The sequence below is a fragment of the Salmo trutta genome, chromosome 39, assembly GCF_901001165.1.
Source record: "Salmo trutta chromosome 39, fSalTru1.1, whole genome shotgun sequence".
Taxonomy (NCBI): Eukaryota; Metazoa; Chordata; class Actinopteri; order Salmoniformes; family Salmonidae; genus Salmo; species Salmo trutta.
In genome coordinates this window covers 11,600,932-11,628,237 of record NC_042995.1, presented here as the reverse complement: position 1 = coordinate 11,628,237, position 27,306 = coordinate 11,600,932, and the positions used below count along the sequence as shown (strand labels likewise).

Below are 27,306 nucleotides of genomic sequence, written 5' to 3'. Positions count from 1 at the left end.
TAACGTAGGGACGAAATCGAGTGGTTCGCTTCCAAAAAGTGGATTTCCTGAACCTAATGGTGCTACGATGCTCCGAGATTCACACTTTTAATTCACACTTTGTTTTACCCACATTTTTACCACAAGGAAAAGTTAAGAGACACAAGCAAAAACTCTTTCAAAAATGTAGAAGCCTATACACCTAATCATTTGTGATCTGACATGCTGTATTGTATGGAAACTGTAGGCTACTAACAACAGCAGCTGCAAAATCCAGCTTACTATTACCCTGGCCAGAGGGACAGGGTCAACAAAGCAGTAATGTTGTGTATTGTATATACAGTATTTCACTTCAAACTGTTTATTTCATTTAATTATACACAAGAGAGGTTGCCGAACATGAATACATGTACAGACATTTTTCATTACATTTGTGTAATTTAGCAGATCTCTGGATAAGAGCGACTTACTGGACAAATAAGGGTTAATTGCCTTGCTCAAGGGCACAATGACAGATTTCAAAAAGTGCATGATATACATACAAGCTCTACATTTATCATTAAACAAAATAGTTTAGTAATATAAAATAATCCACCCAAACTAATGCTAAAAACTGATCATCACACCATCTTTATCTGATATACACTGAGTGTACAAAACATTAGGAACACCTTCCTAATATTGAGTTGCACCCCCCTTTATCCTCAGAACATCCTCAAATCATCACGACATGGACTGTCCAAGGTGTTGAGAGTGTTCCACAGGGATGCTGGTCCATGATGACTCCAATGCTTCCTACAATTGTGTCAAGTTGGCTGGGAGTGGATCTACTCCGAAAAGCTTGTTCCATCTCCTCCCACAGATGCACAATTGGATTGAGATCTGGTGACTCGGCAGGCCACTGCAGTAAGCTGAATTCACTGTCACGGTTTCCATGGAACCATTCCTGGACAAGCCTTGTGGCATGGGGCATAATCCTGCTGAAAAAATCTATTTGCAGATGGATACACTGCTGCCATGAAGGGATGCTCCTGATTGGCAATGATGTTTAGACATCCTGCAGCATTCAAACATTGTTCATCTTTTATCAAGGGGCCCAATGTGGGCCCTGAAAACACCCCACGCCATCACACCACCAGCCTGCAATGCCTACACACGGCATGGATGCATATAGTGGTGTAAAGTAATGAAGTAATTTTTTTTGAAGAACTACTTAAGTCGTTTTTGGGGGTATCTGTACTTTACTATTTATATTGTTGACAACTTCTACTTTTATTTCACTACATTCCTAAAGAAAATAAAATATTTTTTACTTCATACATTTTCCCTGACACCCAAAAGTACTCCGTACATTTTTTATGATTAGCGTGACAGAAAGTGGTCCAATTCACACACTTCTCAAGATAACATCCCTGGTCATCCCTACTGCCTCTGATCTGGCGGACTCACTAAACACAAATGCTCCGTTTGTAAATTATGTGTTGGAATGTGCCCCTGGGTATCCGTAATATAAAATTAAAAAAAGACAATTGTGCAATCTGGTCTGCTTAATTTAAAGAATTTGAAATTATTCATACTTTTACTTTTGATACTTAAGTATATTTACAACCAAATACTTTTACTCAAGTAGTATTTTAATGGGTGACTTTCACATGAGTAATTTTCTATTAAGGTACCATTACTTTTACTTAAATATGACAGGTAATTTTCCCACCACTGGATGCATGTACTCGTGGTTTCCTCCATACCCTAGTCCTCCCATCAGCGTGAAACAGCAGGAACCAGGATTCATCAGACCAGGCAATATATTTCCAATTTTCCAGTGTCCAGTCTTTTCATTCCTTAGCCCACCGCAGTTTCTTGTTTTTTGATGAAAGCAAATGGGGATCCATAATAAATACACCACAAATACATCATTAAGGATCATAGCTTTTCACCTGGATTCACCTGGTCAGTCTATGTCATGGTGTCCTTAATGTTTTGTACACTCAGAGTATGTTGTGTCTACCAGCTCATTCCCACAGAAAACTGCAGAGGGAAGCAGTACCACCCAGTCAACCATCAGACTCCATTGTGAGACGTCTCACAGAGGATATTCAACCCTAAGTTAGTTTCTAATGTAAAGTTATTGAGATTAACAAAACTGACAAGGTGCACACTGATCAGTAAAGTAAAGAGAGGCTAACATGCTATAACGCTCCCTTTCCTCGGCACAGTTCTCTCCCAGTGAGAAACTATAGGGTTACAATAGTGTTTTACACTTTCTTCACTGCCAATTATTTAATGACATGATACTTAAGTGGAGTGTCTAATCTTAGCTGGTCTTAGAGAAATGAGGCTTCTCTCCTTTATGTATACATTGGTGTCTTTTTAAATGGCCCAATCTGTAGAACCTCTTCTCACAGTCAGTGCAGTGATAAGGCTTCTCTCCTGTGTGTATACGTTCATGTCGTTTTAAGTTACACAGTAGAGAGAAACTCGCCGCACAGTCAGAACAAGAGTAAGGCTTCTCTCCTGTGTGTATACTTTCATGTCGTTTTAAGTTACACAGTAGAGAGAAACTCGCCGCACAGTCAGAGCAGATGTAAGGCTTCTCTCCTGTGTGTGTTCTCTGATGGACTTTTAGCCTGGTTGATGTTGGGAAGCATTTTACACACTCAGAGCAGGAGTACGGCTTCTCTCCTGTGTGTGTTCTTTGATGAATTTTTAGCTCAGTTGATGTTGTGAAGCATTTTCCACAGTCAGAGCAGGAGTAAGGCTTCTCTCCTGTATGTTTTTGTTCATGTGTTTTTAAGTGGCCCGGTCGAGAGAAGCTCTTTCCACAGTCAGAGCAGGAGTAAGGCTTCTCTCCAGTATGTATATGTTGGTGTATTTTTAAGTGGCCCAGTAGAGAGAAACTCTTTCCACAGTCAGAGCAGGAGTAAGGCTTCTCTCCTGTATGTTTTTGTTCATGTGTTTTTAAGTGGCCCAGTCGAGAGAAACTCTTTCCACAGTCAGAGCAGGAGTAAGGCTTCTCTCCTGTGTGTATGCATTCATGTCGTTTTAATTTGCACAGTAGAGAGAAACTCGCCGCACAGTCAGAGCAGGAGTAAAGCTTCTCTGTGTGTATACGTTCATGTCGTTTTAAGTTGCACATTAGAGAGAAACTCGCCCCACAGGCAGAGCAGAAGTAAGGCTTCTCTCCTGTGTGTGTTCTCTGATGAACTTTTAGCTTAGCTGATGTTGTGAAGCATTTTATACAATCAGCGCAGGAGTAAGGCTTCTCTCCTGTGTGTGTTCTCTGATGAACTTTTAGCCAAGTTGATGTTGTGAAGCATTTTACACAGTCAGAGCAGGAGTAAGTCTTCTCTCTTGTGTGCACTCTCTGATGAACTGTCAGAGCCTTGGATGTTGTGAAATTCTTCCCACCGTCAGTATAGGAATACCGATTCTCTCCTGGGTGTATTTTGAGGTGTATTTTTAGCTTTGATAGAAATGGGAAAATCTCCTCACAATGTGGGCAGTGGTGAGACCTCTTAGCTCTGTGATCTTCCTGCTGTTGCACTCTGGATGTAGAGGATGTCTCAACATAGTCTCCTGTGTGAACAACATCAGAAGAAACATACAGTTGGTGTGATATACATGTCAATCACATGTATTTTATGTAGCCATTATTACATTAAAAGTTGTCACAAAGTGCTTTACAGAAACCCAGCCTCAACCCCCAAAGAGCAAGCAATGCAGGTGTAGAAGCAAAGTGGCCACGAAAAACTCCCTAGCAAGCAGGAACCTTGGAAGAAACGTAGAGAGGAACCAGGCTCAAAGGGGTGGCCAGTCCTCTTCTGGCTGTACCGGGTGACATACGTATTCATATCAGTAGGCTGTACAATACAGAAGGGAATAAAACTATTCTAAAAGTGGGTAAAAGTCGTGAACATTATGAGCCATATCATCCTCCACTCACTATGACAAGGGTTTGTAACCAGGCTGTATCACATCCGGCCATGATTGGGAGTCCCATAGGGCGGCACACAATTGGCCCAGCATCATCCGGGTTTGGCCGGGGGTAGGCCGTCAATGTAAATAATAATTTGTTCTTAACTGACTTGCCTAGATAAAAAAAGGTTATAAAAAGAAGAATAATTTCATAGAACTGTAAAACACTGGCAGTTTGTCTACTTCACTTCTTTAGTCTACTCTGATCACTCCAGATAACCCAGTGAATAAAACAAAATGCTGGCAATACTGGTATGCAAGTCTGAGTAGCATAAAATAACATCTACCTTCTCATTGAAACAGTTCATCATGAAACAGTTCTACTGCAACTGTTCATACACAGTGAGAAGTTGGAATGAACAGCAAACTTCGTAAGATACAACCTGCTCTTACCATGAGAAACAGATGTCCCAATCTTCTCCTCCTCTTCTTCATCTTTAATGTTGACATTCAGCTCCAGTGTTTGACTGCAGTCTTCCAGCTTCACTGATGCCATCTCTGGATCCTGCAGTGTAAACTGGGCTCCACTGTCACAATCAGGACCCAGTGACTGTAGGTTTGGACTCAGTGTGGAAGGAGAGAGGCAGGTTGGGTTTGTCCTCACTATTGATGTTACCGGCCTCAGATTTACTTCTAGTCGTCCTGTAGTAACAATGAATAACAGACACAAAAAGTTATTGTCTTGACAGTTCTGGCACTTTATTCTCTATTACAATATATTATATTTTTTCTTGTTCAATTATCTAAATCAGTGCTTGACTTGGACTGAAATAGTTGTCGATACTCATTTTGGGGGCGGTACTGTTTATATTTAGGTGCAGGAGTACCACAATACTGTTGAGGTAATATTCTATAAGAACATGAGCTCAAGCAGTAGAAAATTGAGGTGTCGGTTCTCAGCTCCAGTGAGCTCCTGTCCATCTCATGTCAATAGATCAGGTAGGTAAGCATTGACAACAAAACATGAATTTATTCAAATTAGACAAAGTACACACTACACAACGTAACTAATCTTAACCTATAGTAGATTTCTTGGATTTACATAAATTAATAAATTACTCAAAAACCATTTAGTACAAGGTTGTAGTATGTTTTAGGCAGCACTATGTACCATTTTCCTGAATAACCTTGTCTTCACTGTATTATGTCAATCAAAAACCAATTGTATTTCCCGTTCACATCATATTAACATTTATAGACAAATATAGAAACTGAATGAGTCTGAATATTACTACATAAAATTGTCTCTCTTTGACGCAGACAGAGTGGGCGCCGCAGTTTTCCCAGCTTGTGAATTTTACACAAAACCAAAAACATGCAAAACGAACTCAGAAATCTCAAATAAATGGATTATTTATGAAATGACATTGAGAAAATTATGTACATCCATTCAGACAAACCCAAAGTCTCTAGCTATGTGGCTCATAAAATAGTTATCACGTTCTTCACTTGGTTTGACACAAAAATAACAAATCAACCCTTTACCAAACGTGATAATACCTTCACGGATGTTACCTAGCATGGAATGACATGTTCTTTTGATATTAGGAAGTTTAAACCTGCTATTCCATACCTGTATTAATAAATAGAAACGGACACAAAGGTTATCTTCTTAACATCACAGTTCTTGCGCTATCTTTATTCTGAAGAATAGTGTGTGCCTGCCTGGAACTTCCTGTTCCCCCACTACCACAGTGCAGCCACAGATTGAACAATGAGACAGATATTTCACCAGAAGAATAAATGTGAAGCATCCGCTTTGCGTTTCCACTCACTACCAAATATGGTAGAGAGAGGAAGCCCGCTGGCCGGCAGTAGGAGAAGATGGAACGAGATGGATTTTTGCCGACATTCTGCAAATGTTCTAATCAATGAAACATCTGATCTTAATATAGTTCTGTTCCCAAAACTAAAATCTGTTATGAACAGAGTGGACTAAGTTTTGTAGACTTTAACTTTTGCAAAGGGTATTTTTTTAAATTGCGTTGTTCAGAAGGAATGTAAAGGCGAAATGAGTTATTGCACACAAGTGCTTCACAGAGGAGGCGGTGGCTAACAGAAATATGCAGATGTGTGCTAGAACGCGGCAATTGGATCTCGGTAGCTGGTGCTTGGCTCTGCCCGCTATGACTCATCTGTTCCCCATCGGAAACGACTGGTTGTGGCCTATCTTTGGTGCAATCGTCCATGCATTCAGGGATCCTTGGGATGGCCCTACCTCATTATATGAGAAGGGCGGTGCTTAATTTGAGCCGGATCCTCTAGCACCTCTCAGTTTTGTAGTCTTTCGTTCTGGAACCCATTTGCCAGGGTCAGGTAGACTACAGATGAAGTTGGAAGTTTTACATACACCTTGGCCAAATACAATTAAACTCAGTTATTCACAATTTCTGACATTTAATCCTAGTAAAAATTCCCTGTCTTAGTTCAGTTAGGATCACCACTTTATTTTAAAAATGTGAAACGTCAGAATAATAGCAGAGAGAATAATTTATTTAAGCTTTTATTTCTTTCATCACATTCCTAGTGGGTCAGAAGCTTACATACACTCAATTAGTATTTGGTAGCATTGCCTTTAAATTGTTTAACTTGGGTCAAACATTTTGGGTAGCCTTACACAAGCTTCCCACAATAAGTTAGTCCCACAATAAGTGGATAGAAAACACTCTAAAGCTTCTAAAACTGTTAAAATAATGTGAGTATAACAGAACTGATTTGTCAGGCGAAACCCCGAGGACAAAACATCAAAGAAAAACAAAATTGAGGTCATAGGATTTTCCAATGGTTTTCTATAGGATAGCCTTATTATTAGGAACCTGGTTGCAGTTCCTATGGCTTCCACTAGATGTCAACAGTCTTTAGAAATTGTATGATGTTTTTCTTTTGAGAAATGAAGAAGGAGTCCTATTCATTTTCAGTGTCACTCCAGGTGGACTCTACTGTTTTGGTGAGCGTGAACAGGAGCATGCTCCATGTTGTTTTTATCCGGTATTAGAAACAGTTTATTCCGTCTTAAATTGTATTGATTATTTACGTTTTAGGGTACCCGAGGTTGGATTAGGAACATTGTTTGAAATGTTTGGACCAAGTTTACAGGTAACTTATTGAATACTTTGTAGGCATGTTGTGCGAGTTTAAACCGGTGTATTTCTTCGTCAAAAGCGCCAAATAAATTGCCATTTTTGGGACATAAAAGGACATTATCGAACAAAATGACAATTTGTGATGTTTCTGGGACATTTTGGAGTGCCAACAGAAGATGATCTTCAAAAGGCATTAATTATATCGCTATTTCTGACTTTTGTGGCGCACCTGCCTGGTTGAAATATCTTTTTCATGGTTTTGTATGCGGGGCGCTGTCCTCAGATAATCGCATGGTTTGCTTTCGCCGTAAAGCCTTTTTCAAATCTGACACAGCGGCTGGATTAACAAGAAGTTAAGCTTTATTTTGATGTATAACATATTTTCAAGAATGTCAAAGATTTGAATTTAGGATTTTTGAATTTCGCGCTCTGCAATTTCACCGGATGTTGGCCAGGTGGGACGCTACTGTCCCACGCACACTTGAGAGGTTAAGCCATTTTGCCACAACTTTGGAAATATGCTCGGGGTCATTGTCCATTTGGAAGACCTATTTGCTTAAATATATCCACATAATTTTCCATCCTCATGATACCATCTATTTTGTGATGTGCACCAGTCCCTCCTACAGCATGATGCTCCCACCCCCGTGCTTCATGGTTGGGATGATGTTCTTCAGCTTGCAAGCCTCCCCCTTTTTCCTCCAAACATAACGATGGTCATTATGGCAAAAGAGTTCTATTTTTGTTTCATCAGACCAGAGGACATTTCTCCAAAAAGTACGATCTTTGTCCCCATGTGCAGTTGCAAACCGTAGTCTGGCTTTTTTATGGTGGTTTTGAAAGGAGCGGCCTTTCAGATAATGTCGATATAGGACTCGTTTTACTGTGGATGTAGATACTTTTGTACCCGTTTCCTCCAGCATCTTCACAAGGTCCTTTGCTGTTGTTCTGGGATTGATTTGCACTTTTCGCACCAGAGGAATGTTCATCTCTAGGAGACAGAACGTGTCGTCTTCCTGAGCGGTATGACGGCTGCGTGGTCCCATGGTGTTTATACTTGCGTACTATTGTTTGTACAGATGAACGTTGTACCTTCAGGCATTTGGAAATTGCTCCCAAGGTGAACCAGACTTCAGGTCTACAATTTTTTTCTGAGGTCTTGGCTGATTTCTTTTGATTTTCCCATGATGTCAAGCAAAGAGGCACTGAGTTTGAAGGTAGGCCTTGAAATACATCCACAGCTACACCTCCAATTGACTCAAATGATGTCAATTACACTATCAGAAGCTTCTAAAGCCATGACATCATTTTCTGGAATTCTCCAAGCTGTTTAAAGGCACAGTCAATTTAGTGTATGTAAACTTCTGACCCACTGGAATTATGATAGTGAATTATAAGTGAAATAATCTGTCTATAAACAATTGCTGGAAAAATTACTTGTGTCATGCACAAAGTAGATATCCTAACCGACTTGCCAAAACGAAAGTAAAAAAAATAAAAATAATATTATTTATTTATTTGAACCCTTTTTTTCTCCCCAATTTCGTGGTATCCAGTTGGTAGTAGTTACAGTCTTGTCTCATCGCTGCAACTCCCGTACGGTCGAAGGTCGAGAGCCATGCGTCCTACGAAACACAACCCAACCAAGCCGCACTGCTTCTTGACACAATGCACATCCAACCCGGAAGCCAGCCGCACCAATGTGTCGGAGTAAACACCGTACACCTGGCGACCTGGTCAACGTGCACTGCGCCCGGCCCGACACAGGAGTCGCTAGTGCGCGACGAGACAAGGATATCCCTGCCGGCCAAACCCTCCCTAACCCGGACGACGCTAGGCCAATTGTGCGCCGCCCCATGGACCTCCCGGTCGCGGCTGGCTGCGACAGAGCCTGGGCTCGAACCCAGTGGTCTCTGGCTGTGCCACCAGAGACCACTGCTCCACCCGGGAGGCCAAGTATAGTTTGTTAACAAGAAATTTGTGGAGTGGTTGAAAAACAAGTTTTAATGAGTGCAACCTAAGTGCATGTAAACTGTACCTCTAGTGGCATAAAAAATAATATCCACTGTTTGCAATGTAAAAATCCTAATTACTTTCTAATTGTCATGCCTCCTAAAAAACGTAATGTGAAAACGTGCCTGATATTCTAAGAATGTATTAATGTTGGGCCGTCCCAGGTTTATGGTTTGTGCAACATTGTAGCCTATTTAGACCAAGGCGTGGCCATTGCTATGGTGAGAGAGAAGCACGCCTGTATCTCTCTCAGAACTAAAATGAGATTCACTTTCTATGATCTCTCTCCCTCTCTGTGCTGTTATAGACATGAGCCAGCAACTCATCTCTCCAGCATTGCACTTCATTTATTTCCTAATAGAATAATAGCTGTGGGAAGTGTGTTGAGGTGCTGCAGCACTCTGCGGTCTGTTCAGAAAGAAATGAAATAATTCCCAAAACTACACCAGGAGTATTTAGCTACAGAGGATCAATAGATAATTTAAATAAAATAGCCTAGCTGTGGATTGTGACTAGCCAAATCAAAAGGCATGTCTACAGTCAGGAACGTGTTGCAAATCTGTCAGTGAACAGCATGCAGCCAAAACAGGCCTTTAGCAATATTTCTAATACAGTCACTGGAAAACACAGGTTGTAAAGCAAATGGATCCCGCTGAAAATAAAATACTACTCTGTCTGTATGTTACCAAGTTTTCAACTTCCAAATAGGCTTATTGAGCGAACAGCATTGTTTTACAAAGTAAAGCAAGAGAAAGATGAGCTTTTGGCCAGTGAGTGAGCTGCACATCATTGGGTGAGTCAGGGAAACTGGAAAGCTTGTTAAGGACTATAACTTCCTCCTCATATTGTACAATGTGTTTCTCCTCATACCTGGACGAGGCTATTGATGGATTAGAGACCTCAGAGTCTCAGTGTCAAAGTAGCCTGTCATTTTGGTCATCAGTCCCAGTCATCTAAAATGATGTAGAACTGCATGAAATCCGTTTGTAAAAGGCCACATTTTTCCTGGACTCCAGGCTACAAAAAATGTACTCCATGTGTGTAACTTCTGTAAGCGGCTCAACTCCACTGCTCCCGAGTGGCACAGCGGTCTAAGGCACTGCATCTCAGTGCAAAAGGCATCACAACAGTCTCTGGTTCGAATCCAGTCTGTATCACATCCGGTCGCGATTGGGAGTCCCATAGGCCGTCATTGTAAATAAGAATTTGTTCTTAAACTGACTTGCCTAGTTAAATAAAATAAAACAATTATATTATGCCAGTATGCAAAAGTCATGATAATGCATGCAATGCTTTATTATAAAAGGTATTTTATTTAATGTGTTCTGGTACCTCAGAGACCCCCAGGTCAACCCTCTCAGGCTCACTTTTGGTTCCAGCACCTCCCAATTTACACAGTAAGCACTGGAGAAGTGGCTAGCTGCTGCTGCCTCCTCCGGGACACATCTCCTTTACATAGAATTGGTGAGGATGTTGATTTTGGCCTGTGGAATAGACCACGTGTAACAACACCTGAACAGGATCGGTACATCCGAACATCACACCTGCTAGACAGGAATGTCCGTGTTTTGCCATGGCCAGCGAAGAGCCCGGATCTCAATCCCTTTGAGCACGTCTGGGACCTGTTGGAACGGAGGGTAAGGGCTAGTCCCCCAGGAAATGGCTGGGATCTTGCAGGTGCATTGGTGGAAGAGTGGGGTAACATCTCACAGCAAGAACTGGCAAATATGGTGCAGTCCATGAGGAGATGCACTGCAGTACTTAATGCAGCTGGTGGCCACACCAGATACTGACTGTTACTTTTGATTTTGACCCCCCCCCCCCCCCTTGTTCAGGGACACATTACATTTCTGTTAGTCACATGTCTGTGGAACTTGTTCAGTTTATGTCTCAGTTGTTGAATCTTGTTATTTACATACAAATATTTACACGTTAAGTTTGCTGAAAATAAACGCAGTTGACAGTAAGAGGTCCTCTCTTTCTTTGCCAAGTTTATTTTTACCTTGTCAGCTCAGGGATTCGATCCAGCAACCTTTCGTTTACTGGCTCAATGCTCTAACCACTAGGCTACCTGTACGTATTCATATGAGTAGGCTGTGCAATACAAAATGGAGAATAAAACTATTCTAAAAGTAACTCATAAGTAAAAAATTATGACCTATATCATCCTCCACTCACTATCACAAGGGTTAGTAACTACACAGACTCATTTCATATCATCCTCCACTCACTATCACAAGGGTTAGTAACTACACAGACTCATTTCATATCATCCTCCACTCACTATCACAAGGGTTAGTAACTACACAGACTCATTTCATATCATCCTCCACTCACTATCACAAGGGTTAGTAACTACACAGACTCAGTTCATATCATCCTCCTCTCACTATCACAAGGGTTAGTAACTACACAGACTCATTTCATATCATCCTCCACTCACTATCACAAGGGTTAGTAACTACACAGACTCATTTCATATCATCCTCCATTCACTATCACAAGGGTTAGTAACTACACAGACTCATTTCATATCATCCTCCACTCACTATCACAAGGGTTAGTAACTACACAGACTCATTTCATATCATCCTCCACTCACTATCACAAGGGTTAGTAACTACACAGACTCATTTCATATCATCCTCCACTCACTATCACAAGGGTTAGTAACTACACAGACTCATTTCATATCATCATCCTCTCACTATCACAAGGGTTAGTAACTACACAGACTCATATCATATCATCATCCTCTCACTATCACAAGGGTTAGTAACTACACAGACTCATTTCATATCATCCTCCTCTCACTATCACAAGGGTTAGTAACTACACAGACTCATATCATATCATCATCCTCTCACTATCACAAGGGTTAGTAACTACACAGACTCATTTCATAGAACTGTAAAACACCGGCAGTTTGTCTACTTCACTTCTTTAGTCTACTCTCTGATCACTCCAGATAGCCCAGTGAATAAAACAAATGCTGGCAATACTGGTATGCAAGTCTGAGTAGCATAAAATAACATCTACCTTCTCATTGAAACAGTTCATCATGAAACAGTTCTACTGCAACTTTTCACGCACAGTTGGAAGTTGGAATGAACAACAAACTTAGATAGAACCTGCTCTTACCATGAGAAACAGATGTCCCAATCTTCTCCTCCTCTTCTTCATCTTTAATGTTGACATTCAGCTCCAGTGTTTGACTGCAGTCTTCCAGCTTCACTGATGCCATCTCTGGATCCTGCAGTGCAAACTGGGCTCCACTGTCACAATCAGGACCCAGTGACTGTAGGTTTGGACTCAGTGTGGAAGGAGAGAGGCAGGCTGGGTTTGTCCTCATTGTTGATGTTACCGGCCTCAGACTTAATTCTAGTTGTCCTGTAGTAACATTGAGAAACAGACACAAAAGTTATGGTCTTGACAGTTCTGGCACTTTATTCTCTAAAAATATATTATATTTCTTTTATTGTTCAATTATCTAATTCAGTGCTTGACTTGGACTGAAATAGGTGCCGGTACTGTTTATATTTAGGTGCAGGAGCTCCATGATACTTTTGAGCTAATATTTAACCTATAGAAGAAAAATGCATAAATTACTCAAAAACCATTTAGTACAAGGTTACAGTTTGTTTTAGGCATCACTATGTGCTATTTTCGTTAATATCCTTGTATTCACTGTTTTACTTCAAAAAACATTGTATTTCCTGTTCACACCATAGTAACGTTTATAGATAAAGACAAACTGAATGTGTCAATATCATTACACACGTAGAAAACCGATAATCATTACATTCAGCATTTAAACAGTAGTGCAACTGGACAGTTCTGACTTAGGTATTTGTAGTTGTCCACATATTCTAAGTGTCTGGTTAGACTGTAAACACTTCTTCTAGACTCACATTAAGCATCTCCAAACCAAAATTAAATCTAGAATCGGCTTCCTATTTCGCAACAAAGCCTCCTTCACTCATGCTGTCGAACATACCCTTGTAAAACTGACTATCCTATCGATCCTCAACTTCGGCGATGTCATTTACAAAATAGCCTCCAACACTCTACTCTGCAAATTGGATGTAGTCTATCACAGTGCCATCTGTTTTGTCACCAAAGCCCCATATACTACCCACCACTGCGACCTGTATGCTCTCATTGGCTGACCCTCGCTTCATATTGGTCACCAAACCCACTGGCTCCAGGTCATCTATAAGTCTTTGCTAGGTAAAGCCCCACGTTATCTCAGCTCACTGGTCACCATAGCAACACCCACCCGTAGCAAGCGCTCCAGCAGGTATATTTCACTGGTCATCCCCAAAGCCAACTCCTCTTTTGGCCACCTGTCCTTCCAGTTCTCTGCTGCCAATGACTGGAACGAATTGCAAAAATCACTGAAGCTGGAGACATATCTCCCTCACTAACTTTAAGCATCAGCTGTCAGAGCAGCTTACTGCTCCTGTACACAGCCCATCTGTAAATAGCCCACCCAACTTCCTCATCCCCATATTGTTATTTATTTTTGCTGTTTTGTACCCCAGTATCTCGACTTGCACATCTATCACTCCAGTGTTAATGCTAAATTGTAATTATTTTGCCACTACGGCCTATTTATTGCCTTACCTCCCTAATCTTACTACATTTGCACACACTGCATATAGATTTTTCTATTGTGTTATTGACTGTACGTTTGTTTATTCCATGTGTAACTCTGTTGTTTTTGTCACACTGCTTTGCTTTATCTTGGCCAGGTTGCAGTTGTAAATGAGAACTTGTTCTCAACTGGCCTACCTGGTTAAATAAAGGTTAAATAAAATAAATAAAACAGTTTTACAGTAACTTTTCATGCACAGTGGGAAGTTGGAACGAATAACACAAACCTAGATAGAACCTGCTCTTACCATGAGAAACAGATTTCCCAATCTTCTCCTCCTCTTCTTCATCTTTAATGTTGACATTCAGCTCCAGTGTTTGACTGCAGTCTTCCAGCTTCACTGATGTCATCTCTGGATCCTGCAGAGCAAACTGGGCTCCACTGTCACAATCAGGAGCCAGTGACTGTAGGTTTGGACAGTGTGGAAGGAGAGAGGCAGGCTGGGTTTGTCCTCACTGTTGATGTTATCGGCCTCAGACTTAATCTGAGTCAGCCAGTAGTAATAAAGAGAAACAGACTCAAAAGTTAGTGTCAGAACTGTCAATACTTTATTTTCTAAAAATATGGTTTATTTTTAGGTGCAGGAGCTCCACAATACTGTTGAGATAATATTCTATACGACGAACATAAGCTCAAACAGTAGAAACTTGAGGTGACTGTCTAATGTGAATTAATTAATGTTTTGTCAATGCTTAGCTACCAGATCTACTAAAATGAGATCTGTGCTTGACTTGGACAGGAGCTCACTGGAGCAGAGTACCAAGTATACACTTGAAATTAGGCTACACAACTCTAAATTAACTTAATCTATAGTAGATCTCCTGAATTAACATAAATGCCTCAAAAAACATTTAGTACAAGGTTGCAGTATGTTTTAGGCAGCACTATGTACTATTTTCCTGAATAACCTCGTCTTCACTGTATTATTCCAATCAAAAACCAATAGTATTTCCGTTCACACCATAGTAACATTTACTGATAGACAGAAACTGAATGTCTCTGAATATCAGTACACATGTAGAAAACTGATAATCATTACATTTAGATCCAAAACAGTAGTGCAACCGTGAAATTGTCTCTCTGCTGCACCCTCACTGCCTGCACTGAAGTACGTTGATGCAGACCGAGTGGGAACCGCCATTTTACCATCTCGTGAATTTTACACAAAACCAAAAACGACATGTAAAACGAACCCAGAAATCGAAAATAAATTGATCCTTAATGAAATGATATACATCCACTCAGACTCACCAAAAGTCTCTATGTAACTTGTAAAAAAGTGATCACGTTCACTCATGCGGTTTGACATAAAAATAGCACATAAAACCTTTATCAAACGTGATAATAACTTGACGTATGTTACCTAGCATGTTATGACATGTTCTTTCGGTATTAGAACGTGCTATTACATACCAGTAGTAATACATTTGAAACGGACACAGAAGTTGTCGTCTCGACTGCACAATTCTGACGTATCCTTTATTCTGAAGAATGATGCGCGCCTGCGCGGAACTTCCTGTTCCACTACCAGTTTCTAAACCCAGAGACGTAACAACGCGAGACTTCAGAGAACGTCTGTGAAGCAGACCAAGCCGTGGTTTGAGAAGTCAATGAGAGAAGAGGACAATTCTGATACTTTTGCAGCGGCTAATGGGGATCCTAATAAATACCACACTTGAAACATGGCCATTATTTTATCAATTTCATAACTGCAGTGGTTTATTCACAATAGCTGACAATGCATATCTTACAGCATCACATGAGTAGGCAGACACTCTTCCAACGAAACTCCAGATATAACACATTTTATCGGTGCCCTGCTCCGAAAAACACAATGCTCTCTCCTTCTGCGACGCATGAAATCAAAACCACTACTGGTCACTCTGACTGACTCAACCTTTGCGCATGCCTCCTTTGCCATCTTCCTGACCTCAAATGATCTCCCAAAAATAGATAATTGTTGATGAATCGCGCTCCAAAAGAAGCCGATATTCATTTACAATTTTTGGTCTGTTTGCTCCATTTTTCGTTGTCTCCGTCTTCCATTCCTTCTTACCAACTTTACTGAACTGGGAGATATCAGACTCGAACAGCACTTCCGCTTCGCCATATTTCCTACCCAAAACCAGACACACCCCGCTACGGACTAACTCCTGCATGTAGAATCCTGCATTGAATAAAACCAACAACTACAGGTTAAAGGGGAATTTCACGCTGGTTTTGCCTTGGCATCAGTGGCGACGTTCATCATAGACTTTATTTCGCCCAAAATTGTCCGTCTGTTTTGATCCAAATATAGCTGAAGGTCAGCCTGATCAGCTTGTACTCATTGAAATGCGTGAGATACACGAATACAATATTGCATATAGTATAAGATTGATTCTTTTTTGATATACACAATGTAATGAAATATATTGATTTAAAATAAAATCAAATAGCTTGTTAGATATTCTGATAGACAGAATGACTGAAAATTACCTGTAATTTCAAATCATTAGTTTACAATATCACAATGGAATTTATTACAATTTATAACCGTCATGTCTCAAAACTGGGAGAAGCAGAAAGAGCAAGTCATTCACCCGACATTTGTTCCTCAAGACGGGTAACAACGACACGCGGATAATTGTAAGCTCAACATTTCTGAAAACGTTTGTAATTTTATAAGGTTGTTATATTATTTATCAGTTTCTGTTAATGTCGCAAACTATTATTTTCTCTATGCTAACATAAGAAACTCTGCCTGGATACTTGCATGCTAGCTAGCTAACGTTAACACCAACTTAGTTGCTAGCTAGATGGGAAAGCAGGGCTAACATATTTGATAGTTGTACTGACAGCTAGCTTACTGTATCGGTTTAGCTGACTACGGTTAGCTATGTTTTCTGGTAACCGGTGTGGAGTCATTGTTTTTTGACAGACATTTTTTTTAATTAACTAGCTAGAGTCCAACATCAACGTTACTCTCTGGGTACCTACCGTGAAGCTGGTTGGTTTGCTAACTAACTGTAGTATGGGTTAACTAACTAGCTAGCTAAGAACGTTAGCTCACAGGAGAGAGGGCGTTAATATGTTACAAATAAGACAGGAGAATGAGTGCAAAATGCATTGACCAAAATTAACTAGCTAAGCAGACTGTCAAACTGTAGTTCAAACTTGCTCTCAGTGTATTCATTACTACAGTTTGTTTACTATTTACCTCTATGAACTTTTTTTCAGAAAATGAAGAGTGAAGATTATAATTATACATCCACAACTGATTAAGACCAGAGCTGTTTCCCCATGAATAATGCCAGTAAGTGGATTGTTCCACAAAATGTGTGCCTTTTGATTCTCTCTGATATTTTATGTATAAATTATGGGTTTTGATGTGCATCTAATGACATTGCATGCATGATTTACTGTATGTCATGTGCTTAAATGTTTGTTGCAGGACTATCCAGAAGTTCACCTGGGCAGTCCCAAAAAAGGCAGAAAAGCCGGTCTTGTTCTCCCTCTACCCCAGCCCAGGATGAATTTAATGGGGACACGCCTAGACAGGGTAAGAGAAACTGAAGAGTCAGTGGGAAATGTCAAACCTTTCACATAGTAGCATAGATGCGATTTTCCTTATTGTATCAGGCATCACTGCCTACCAGGACCATTATTCACACATGATATACAGTACATGTACATTTTCCTATCCAAATCCTTGCTTTTAAGTTGTCCTGATCACACCCAAATTGGGTTTTTATTTGTGTTTCAGGGCAATCCAAGGATTCAGCTGGCCGTTCTAGATGCTCTCCTTCCCCATCTCACTTCACACACAGTGGGTCAAGAGTACAGCTTGCCAGACAAGTCCAGAAATCTTAATCAGCTAACCGGTCAACTACTAAGGAAGGTTTATTCATTGGTTTTGAATGTTGCAGAATTATCCAGGGCTTCTACTAGTCAGTCCCACCTCCAGAGCAGAGAGCACAGACGGTTTCCATATCCATCCTGTTACTCTACCAGACAAGGTCAGAGCAGTTATGTAGTAACTAAAGAGCACACACAGACAATATGCAAACGACAGACATGTGTTTGCTCATCAGTGCTAGTTTCTTTACAATGAGCAGAAATTATACACATCATGTTCAGTCTTGATAACTGAAGATTAAAACTATCCTTAAAATATGTATTGTAGTGTGTAGGTTTACAAAAATCAATTACTATTTCTTTTTGCTGTTTACCTCTGGGTTGACACTGAGTTGGCTTTGAATTCTGCAGATTCATCCAGGACTTCTATTTGCCAGTCCCAACGGAGCCAAGAGCATCGCAGCTCTCACCCTCCCATTCCCTCCGCTAGACCAGAGCTGTTTCCCATGAATAATGCCAGTAAGTGGATTGTTCCACGAAATGTGCCTTTTGATTCTTTGATATTTTATGTATAAGTGATGCACTAATTCAAAAGGTACCTATTTTGTGGAACGACTCAAAATGTACTACAAAATTGAAACTTGTGTTAAAGTTACACTGAATCTATTAGAATATAGAATATTATTGAAATGTTGAACTACATGTATTATTGCAAGTAAAATTTCACTTTTATTTGCAACAACTTGTCTGTCAGAATCCTCTTGCATGTGACAACCCCATATTTCCACAGTGTCAACAAAATGTTCTCATTTCAGAAGTGTGTCCAAACTAAATTGGTGGAGATATTGGAGGAAGTGAAACATGTTGGGAGATCAGAGCCCCAAGACTCTTTGAGTTCCATGTCAAGAGGATCGAGGCGGAGCAAGACTTTGAGCAACAAGAGAAGCAGCTCCAAAGTGTGGATGCACAGAATCTGATGGTGAAATTGACATTTATTTTGACATTTCATTTACACTGTAGATTTAGTCAGCAGTTTTCACACTACCTAAAGCGATACAATTAGTTAATTCCACTCTTACAAGCAATGCCTGTAGAATTGATTATTATTTTTTTAATTAGTCCTACTGAGACAGAGGTTACTGCATAACTTCCAGGGTTTCAAACAGTCTCTTGACACAGATTGGAAGGTTAAGCAAAATTGGTGGTAAGGACACAAAGGACTGTGCCCACAAGGTCATGGACAGGTATGTCATATCTTTAGAATGGATCCAATAAGAAAGTAATTTTAACGGTATCGTTAGTGATACAAACTGTCTGCAACAAAGACAGTAAATCCAAGAGCCTAATCTCCTCAGCTGTTTGAAAGTGTTCAATTCACAAAGAACATCCTATGTGTGCTTGACTTTCAGGCTCTTTACCAACGGCCTGATGTCCTTGTTCAACTTCAACGGCCATCACGCAAAGCAGGGATTAAGAAACACAACTGTGTACTCTGTTGTCAACGGTACCTACAAACATGTCATTATTCTGTAGTATATTTTGTATTAATAACTGGGTGGTTTGAGCCCTGAAAGCTGATTGGCTAACAGCCATGGTATATTTAAGCAATAATACATGAGCCCATGTGTTATGACAATTTTATCATGGCTGTGAGTGTCATAGCCGTAAAACCAAAGTCCTCTGGTTTTTGTGGTACTGTAACCACACAATACATGGTTACAGTCTGTATCCAGGCACGCTGAGTTGCGTTGTGCATAAGAAAGGCCTTTACTACACCCTCCCATTGCTTAAAGGGTCACTAAGGTCACACAATCAAAATGACCTGCTCTGTCTGTTTTAATAGGCTAGATTCTTATTTTGTCTTGTAAACCAATTATTCATTTGAATGGTGGTAATTTGTGTGGTCCCTTTTTGAGAAGAATGGTTTTAGGAGCTTGGCCACTTTGAATGAGGTGATCATGTGACCTCAATGGCCTTTTAACCTATTGACTCGCAAGTTCTAAAAATGTATAAAGGTCTGCCCAATGTGACATTTTATCAAATTTTGTTTTTATTTATTTTGCTATGCTTTAGCCCTAATAAATGCTTTACCATGTTTTTTCTTCATTAGACTCTAGTATGTCATTATGCTGGTTTTGTTCTGCTTTCTGGCCACAGCCTACTAGTCCTGCATTTAAATGCAGTCAAGCATTCTCTTGAATAATTAGCCTACAGTATACAATGGCCTTATTATTATTATTATTATTATTATTATTAAAGGCTTTATTTTTTTTCATTAGTACAGATCAACTCTCTGGTACAGCTATAATTTTATTTTGTGTTGTTTACACTGTACCAAGCAATAAGAAAGATAGCAGAATGCAGCGCTGGCTCCTTCCTCTTTCTATGAGCGCAAGTCAAATGTCTTCCATACATCAGACATTGCCTTTATCTCCTGAGCAACCAGTCGGCTAAACATTCCCCCATTTCAAGTAAAAAAAATTGACTTGCGATCTCCGCATACTGACAAATATATTAAGCTACAGTGTTCAGTTTACCAATAAATGTGATTATAATAGTCTATTAGGGAGGAGTGAAAGAGACAACTTGCGCCATTCCCTCGTGTAACAGTTTAGCTTCCGAAATATATCTATAATTTTGATGGATATAATTAATTATATTCATTTGAACATAACTGTATTTTGTCTTATCACTGTACTAGATAGCATTCTTTGACTGAATGTTTTGTGCAAATACTGGAGTAATGTAATGAGTAGTGTGATTGACAATTTTTTGGTTACTGCGTCCATGTGTATAAGCTACAAGTACATTTAAATTATGTTCTTTGCAAGTCGTTAAAACAACGACCTGAAAAACACTTATTTTCAACTTTCAACCAAAACGGGCCTAGATGGACGTCTTTTCAACGACATGAAAAATACATATTTTCAACTTTCAACCTTCACTTTCAACCAAAACCGAACGGGCATAGTCGTCTTTTCAACGTCTTTTTAAAGACAGTTTGCTGGGTGGGCAGCTTGCTCCGATTCTCAATAAATGTGTGTCCATTTCTTTCTAGCTGGCAAAATTAGTGAGCTAGACTTTGTTTTGTTCTGTTTCATCTGCTGCTGGCTTGATAACGTTTTTCCACATGCAATTGATTAAATGAGATTTGTATTCTCTAAAGATTGTAATTGTGTTCATATCTGATGAATATTGAAGAAAAATCATCACAGCCGTTTTCCACAGCAAAATGTGAACTACAATTTGGTGCGCACCATTTTACTATGTACAGTAGGCAGTAAACTAACCAGGTGTCATCAAAATTACGAGCTTGTGTTAGTGGTTTATATATGCGGGGAGCAAAAATTGTACAATTGTAAATTAATAAATAATGGTTCAAGTTAGAATCCATGTATATTAGTTAATATACTGCACCAACTACATAAATATATGATCGGTCCATTGTCTTCTATTTGGACTTTAAAACGCAGACAGCGGGCGCCGCCATTTTACCAGCTCGTCATACTTTTTTTAAATACACAAAACCAATAACATAAAACGAACTCAAATCTCAAATAAATTGAATATTTTTAAATTACCTTGACGAAATGGTGTACCTTGAGTCAGACAACCCCAAAATATCAAGCTATATGACTTGTAAAATCGTTTTCATCACGACACAAATGTAACATAAGAAACCTGGCAATCCCTTGACGGATTTGTAATCTATCATGTTATGACATGTTCTGTCGATTTTAGATAGTTTAAACGTGCTATTACCTACCTATAGTAATGAATAGAAGCGGAGACAAAACGCATCGTCTTCACAGCACAGATTCTGAACAATGGTGCGCAGCCATAGAGATAGATAGAGGACTCATCTTTGTATCTGTGTCATTATTGCGTCTGTGACAGAATGCGCAGCGGCATTGAGGGGATTCGATTAATCTGGCCTGGGCTACCGGATAGGCGTGTTTTGCATGGGGTGACATTTGAGGGCATTCGTTTTGTTTTTGGCCAGGTGCCACATTCAAAGCCCACAGCAAAGTCGGCTCCAAACAGAAGTGATGTAATTAAGCACTTGGAGTAATGAGTAGGAATCTGTGTTTTCACATGAAAAAGTTATTGATTTTGATAAAAAGCTTTATCTGCCTTCCCAATGAAACCTGGTTTAAGAAATTCAAACAAATATTTGATGGAAAAGAGATGTTTCTGGATGATGCACCATGCTGCCTTGTTGACAAAATGACCGAAAGGTGCAGATTACTGTTGCTATTTGTGAAGGGCCCTTGCCACATTTGCCTGTTCACCGTTTACATCACGGGCCATAGACCTGTGCCCTGTGGCTCAGCATAATCCCTACTTATGAGCCAGTTGGAGATGACTCCAACAGGGTCAGGAGGGATCAGCCAATGAAGTTGGAAGTTCCACCCAGTTGACTACATTAAAATGGTGGAAGCAAGCAATGCATTGAGTTATAATAAGAACGAGAGACAGTCTCCAAGATGGCCAAACGTTGTTTTGAACGTAATCTACTCACGGTCAGATACGCCTATTCAAGGAGGCTGAGATCTTGCTAGTTCCGGTTTCAGGAGCCCATTAGTAAATGCCAGTGGCGGTCGGTGCCTTTAAGACAAGGGAGGACAGGTCTTTTTTTTTATGAGCATGGCCTTATTTCTATAACAGCATATTGGATGACTATCATTCATATGCCATTCACCCAGCTCAATGTAACATCGATAGGTTTAGGCTACTACATGATACTCTAGTTTTCCCTCTACCCATCAAGAGGTTGCTACAACCTAGCCTATGAATGAAAGTTTACAACGTAGGTGCACAGGTTGAGAGAAACTTGAGTAATCAAGGTGACATTGACACATTCAATACCGCCTTGCACACTCTTGCCTGTATCTATCTGATCTGGGGTGTAATCATTCGTCCAACAGTTGCAAACAAGAGTTTCTATTGGACAAATTCCGATATGTTTATCTTCGTTTCGTTTGCTTCCATTTAAGGAACGTTTTTCAACAGAATCGGCGGAATGAATACAGCCCTGATCACACACAAACACAGTTCACTTTCAAAGCAGCCACATACAAACAGCAGATCCTGGACTATCCATTCACTTCAGTCAGTCTGTCTCATCTTCCAATGTCAGGAATCCATCACATTGAATGAGCAGGTCCTGGACGAGAGCACGTGATTGATTTCCATTGTTTTTCCTTCTGCGTGCAGCACAAGCTCTTCCATGTAATAGCATGTATATAAAACATTAATAACTTTAGCTGTGATTTGTGGGGGGTGGAGGGAAAGAAAAGAAAATTGGCCTTGAAGACAATTCATGGACAAATTCCATTGATATGTTTGGCACAAAGGTGATAACGAAACTGTCTTTTTTGGAATTTTGAAAATTGCCTTCTCTATGGTGGCGTCTATTGGAATTATCTTTCTGGAAGGGTGGCATCCTATGACGGTGCCACGTTGAACGTCTCTGAGCTCTTCAATAAGGCCATTCTACTGCCTGTGTTTGTCTATGGAGATTGCATGATTGTGTACTTCGATTTTATACACCAGTCAGGAATGGTTGTGGCTAAAATAGTCAAATCCACTCATTTGAAGGCGTGTCCACATACTTTTGTCAATGTAGTGTATAAACAGTAGCCTATAGGCCTATTTCAATGTTGAAATACATTTAATTGTCAGTCAAGTGAGTTCTGTTTTGCTACTTGTCTGTAATGTGTCTCAATAGACACTGAGTGTACAAAACATTAGAAACACCTTAATACTGAGTTGCACCCCCTTTTCCCTCAGAACAGCCTCAGTTCATCAGGGCATGTACTCTACAAGGTGTCCACAGTGTTCTACAGGGATGCTGGCCCTTATTGACTCCAATGCTTCCCACACTTCCATTCCTGGACAATCCCAGCCTTGTGGCATGGGGCATTATCCTGCTGAAAAAAAATCAATTTTGCAGATGGATAAACTGCTGCCATGAAGGGATGCACCTGATGTGTAATGATGTTTAGATATCCTGTGGTGATGTCTGACATTTACAAACAAGTTAGCTTATTTGTACATTGAAATTATATGTTGATTCATTCCATTTTTATTAATCGTTTAAACTTGTTTTAATTGTAACGTGAAAACATTATCCAAGATGAACTAGATTAAGATTAACTGTTCATTAATTACAGACCAGAATTCTACAATAAAAAGGTGTGAAGGGGATCTGTCACTAATTTGTCTGTGTTTCTGTGTTGCTGTCTCAAATGAACATGACCTTTTAGTCCAGTTGTAATCTCTCTCTTAGTGGTTTTATTTGATTGTCACACTGTCTCAGGATATCATCCATTTAGCTGCTTATCATAATGGCATGCATTACCAATGCAGCCATATGTCTACAGTATGATGGCATTACTGGCCTAATGGACATGTGCAATAAATGTGTCCCTTGTCATTATACATCAGCAGCAGACAATAGCTAAACTCACATCATTTGCTTATTGTTGAGCTAGCTGTATGTTCTACATTTGAAATAGATAATGTATATGAGGTTAACCATAAGCCAGATTTGAGACATGATTTATCTGACAATTTAATGGTTAGTGCAAATCCAACCCTTGTATTCTAGGGACAGGATATTTTAACCCAGCTCACGAGACATGGGACCAACACTTTAAATGTTGCATTATTATATTTTTTCAGTGTATGAGTGTACTGAGTGTACAAAACATTAAGGACACCTCCCTAATATTGAGTTGACCCCCCCCCCCCCCCCCCACACACACACACTTTTGCCCTCAGAACAGCCTCAATTCATCAGAGCATGGACTGGGGATGATGGTGTTGATGTGAGCCATGACCAGCCTTTCAAAGCACTTCATGGCTACAGATGTGAGTGCTACGGGTCAGTTGTCATTTAGGCAGGTTACCTTGGTGTTCTCAGGCACAGGGACTATGGTGGTCTGCTTGAAACATGTAGGTATTACAGACTCAGTCAGGGACAGGTTGAAAATGTCAGTGAAGACACTTGCCAGTTGGTCAACACATGCTCTGAGTACACGTCCAGGTAATCTGTCTGGCCCTGCGCCCTTGTTAATAATGTTGACCTGTTTCAAGATCTTACTTAATGGGGACGGTCTAATTTGTACAATATTGCAGATATTCAGAGATGCAGAGAATGAAGTTGAGTTACCTCTAAGTAACTTTGGTTGACTCCTATGTCATCATCTCCAACATGTGACCTTCCATTCTAGAGCTTTGCTTTGGTGTGGACTGAGGCCCATGCATTCATATCAGTTGTATTCAGCTTAACTTATTTCTATTGTGGATTGTGTTTCTGTACGCCAATGGAAAGTCTACAAAACTATGAGCAAACCAGCCTTTGTATTGAATACATGGAATTGCATTGTGATGATACGATGAATAAATCATGCACACAATGTGCAAATAGGATTCAATTATCAGTAATTAAATATGATGTGCATGAAATTGTTTGGTGAAATATGCATAAAAGGAGAGTAACTGCCCATAATTGTGCACTTTTGTATCTTGTACTTCCAGTTTTGAGCATCATGATTCAGTGACTGCAAAGAACATTTATGGATCTACTGGGATTTTTAAAAGACAGACTAACTTTCTGTTCTGTCTGCTTGCACTACAGAAATAAGTATAGTTGTGTCAATCATTTTGCAGGCAGTCGTGTTCTTTTGATGAACGGATTTGCAATTTTGATTGTAGGCGATTGAGAGAAACTGTAATACATAGGCAGTTGCTCCCTGATTAAATAGTACAAGAGTACACCCTGCTGGACAAAAAAGCTTACTGCACCTGGTATTCCCAGGCAGTTTACCATGCAAGTACTAACCAGGCCCGACCCTACTTAGCTCCCGAGACTGTATTGTGTTTATATGATATGTAATCATGCCGTAAGCGAAGGAATAACTCTTGCTACACTATATCAAGTTTATGTCAGAAATAGAATCAATGGGATAAACAGACATAGTTACTTTAACACAGGCAGATGAGTTAGAAACCTTGTATACATTTGACGACATATATTTGAGTGTTGTGAAAATAGCAGGCCTATCAAATAATGACTTCAGACAAATACATCAGATAACGTTACCGGTATGTGAGGCAGTCCATGTTACCAGTACATGACTTTAGCACATTTCATAGTTTATACTGTATAGTCTTCTTGTGTATACATATCCAAATACATTTTTTTTAAGTACTTTATTACTTAGCTATTTGTGTATATTTTTGATCGTGTGTAATTGCACTGTTGAGGAGAGTTTGCAAGTAAGCATTTCACTGTACCGTTTACACCCTGTATCCCGTGCACGTGACGAAAACTTTTTTCTTTTTTTAAAGATTAACGCACCATTCACATCAGCTATCAGTCAATATAACGGTAACCGACTTGACCAGCACTATCTAGCCATCACTGACACTAAGATGAACTTGCTCAATGTGAAAGTACAATATAGATCATGTTCCTAACAAACTAAAACGAAACATCGCCTCATTATATTTACAACGTCAGGGGGTGCACCGTTCCTGGAGGTACTGCAATACCAGGTCGATGCGTGGAGTGGACGGAGCAAGCCCCTATTCCATCTCCCTGTTCCAAAAATCAATTTAATATATGGTCCCCAGATAGGGGACGTATCAGATATTAAACTGATAAGAACAGATACTACACTTGATCTTAGCCAAAAGGCCGAGAAGCGATACCGCAATGCTTTCGGGAGGAAGTCGCCGTTCTCCGACACGTCAAATTCGACGATGGTTACACCAAAATTAGCTCGGTATACTTTTTTTCCCCATAAAAAAAGATAATGCTTTAAATAAATGGTGGCATGGATTGCGAGTTGATCAACGTCAGGAATAACCACGTTTGACTGTTACAAAGTAACACAGTTGTAGGTTTTAAAGTCACGTGGTCATCCCCCTCCAATCAGAAATTAGAGAAAGCGTTGTTTAATTAAAACCATATTAACAGCTAAATTGGAATAATAATATATCACGAGTGGGGGGGACAATTTGGAGATAATAATATTGACCTCAAATTTGATCTTGTATCAAATATCTCTGCTGCCACAACGGAACAGAAGCAATTGTCCACTTGGTGGCGCCAGAGTTCCACCGACCGTCGCTTTTTCCAAGCTGTCCTGTGTGGTACATCAAACTGCATTTGAATGTTGAAGCACTTGACTTCAATACGTCATCAATGCAAATAATGTGAACAATAAAAATAGCCTGTCTTTTTTCTGTAGAGCATTGTGTGAGGAGGCCTTAATAAAGTTGCCCTCCTAAATTACTCGAGGACAAACTTCAACGATGTCCATCCATGGCACTGGACTGCAGTGAGAGCTTGGCCAGAGCGGCTATGGTCCTGGCTGTCTAAATGTTTCCTCCTCATAATAAAGATGGCACTTTAGAGGCTTACTTTTACAATTAGGCTTACTCAGTCACTACAAGAAATGTCATATCATGGTCATAAAATGCCATTATGGAAATGAAATGGTTGTGCTTTTTGTATTGTTCTGACTTCATGGGGCCTACTGGAATGAATTGGCTGCTTATTCTGTTACATTACTTGATGCTGTGTGTGACTGCTGTCTCCTTCAGCGCCATGGAATGCACAGGTATTACGGTCGCTGTCCTTTCAGCACCCCGAGCCTTTCACCATTGATGTGACACTGTCGTTGTCTCTATTGGTGATTTTGTGATAGTGGTGCTGGCTACCATCAGCAGTCTAAACAGTGAAGAGGC

The 27,306-nt window shown here is 40.0% G+C and overlaps 1 protein-coding gene, 1 long non-coding RNA gene and 1 other non-coding gene across 3 annotated transcripts; all 3 read right to left on the bottom strand.

Moving 5' to 3' along the window:
- Positions 1-329: 329 nt before the first annotated feature.
- Positions 330-13,980, bottom strand: LOC115179544 (gastrula zinc finger protein XlCGF71.1). Its single transcript, XM_029741167.1, has 2 exons — positions 13,955-13,980; positions 330-3,555 (listed from the first exon to the last, which is right to left on the bottom strand). The coding sequence occupies exon 2, from the start codon at positions 3,113-3,115 to the stop codon at positions 2,294-2,296; it is 822 nt and encodes a 273-aa protein (XP_029597027.1). The 5' UTR covers positions 3,116-3,555; positions 13,955-13,980; the 3' UTR covers positions 330-2,293.
- Positions 13,981-14,159: 179 nt separating this feature from the next.
- Positions 14,160-15,252, bottom strand: LOC115179568 (uncharacterized). Its single transcript, XR_003872947.1, has 2 exons — positions 15,121-15,252; positions 14,160-14,191 (listed from the first exon to the last, which is right to left on the bottom strand). It is a non-coding gene; the product is annotated as an uncharacterized LOC115179568 (long non-coding RNA).
- A 10,820-nt stretch (positions 15,253-26,072) lies between these two features.
- Positions 26,073-26,263, bottom strand: LOC115179880 (U2 spliceosomal RNA). Its single transcript, XR_003873011.1, has one exon. It is a non-coding gene; the product is annotated as a U2 spliceosomal RNA (small nuclear RNA).
- Between the last annotated feature and the right edge of the window lie 1,043 nt (positions 26,264-27,306).

Coding starts and splice junctions, on each gene's coding strand:
- LOC115179544 (XM_029741167.1), bottom strand. CDS start 3,115: ATGTGCAACTTAAAACGACATGAACGTATACACACAGAGAAGCTTTAC.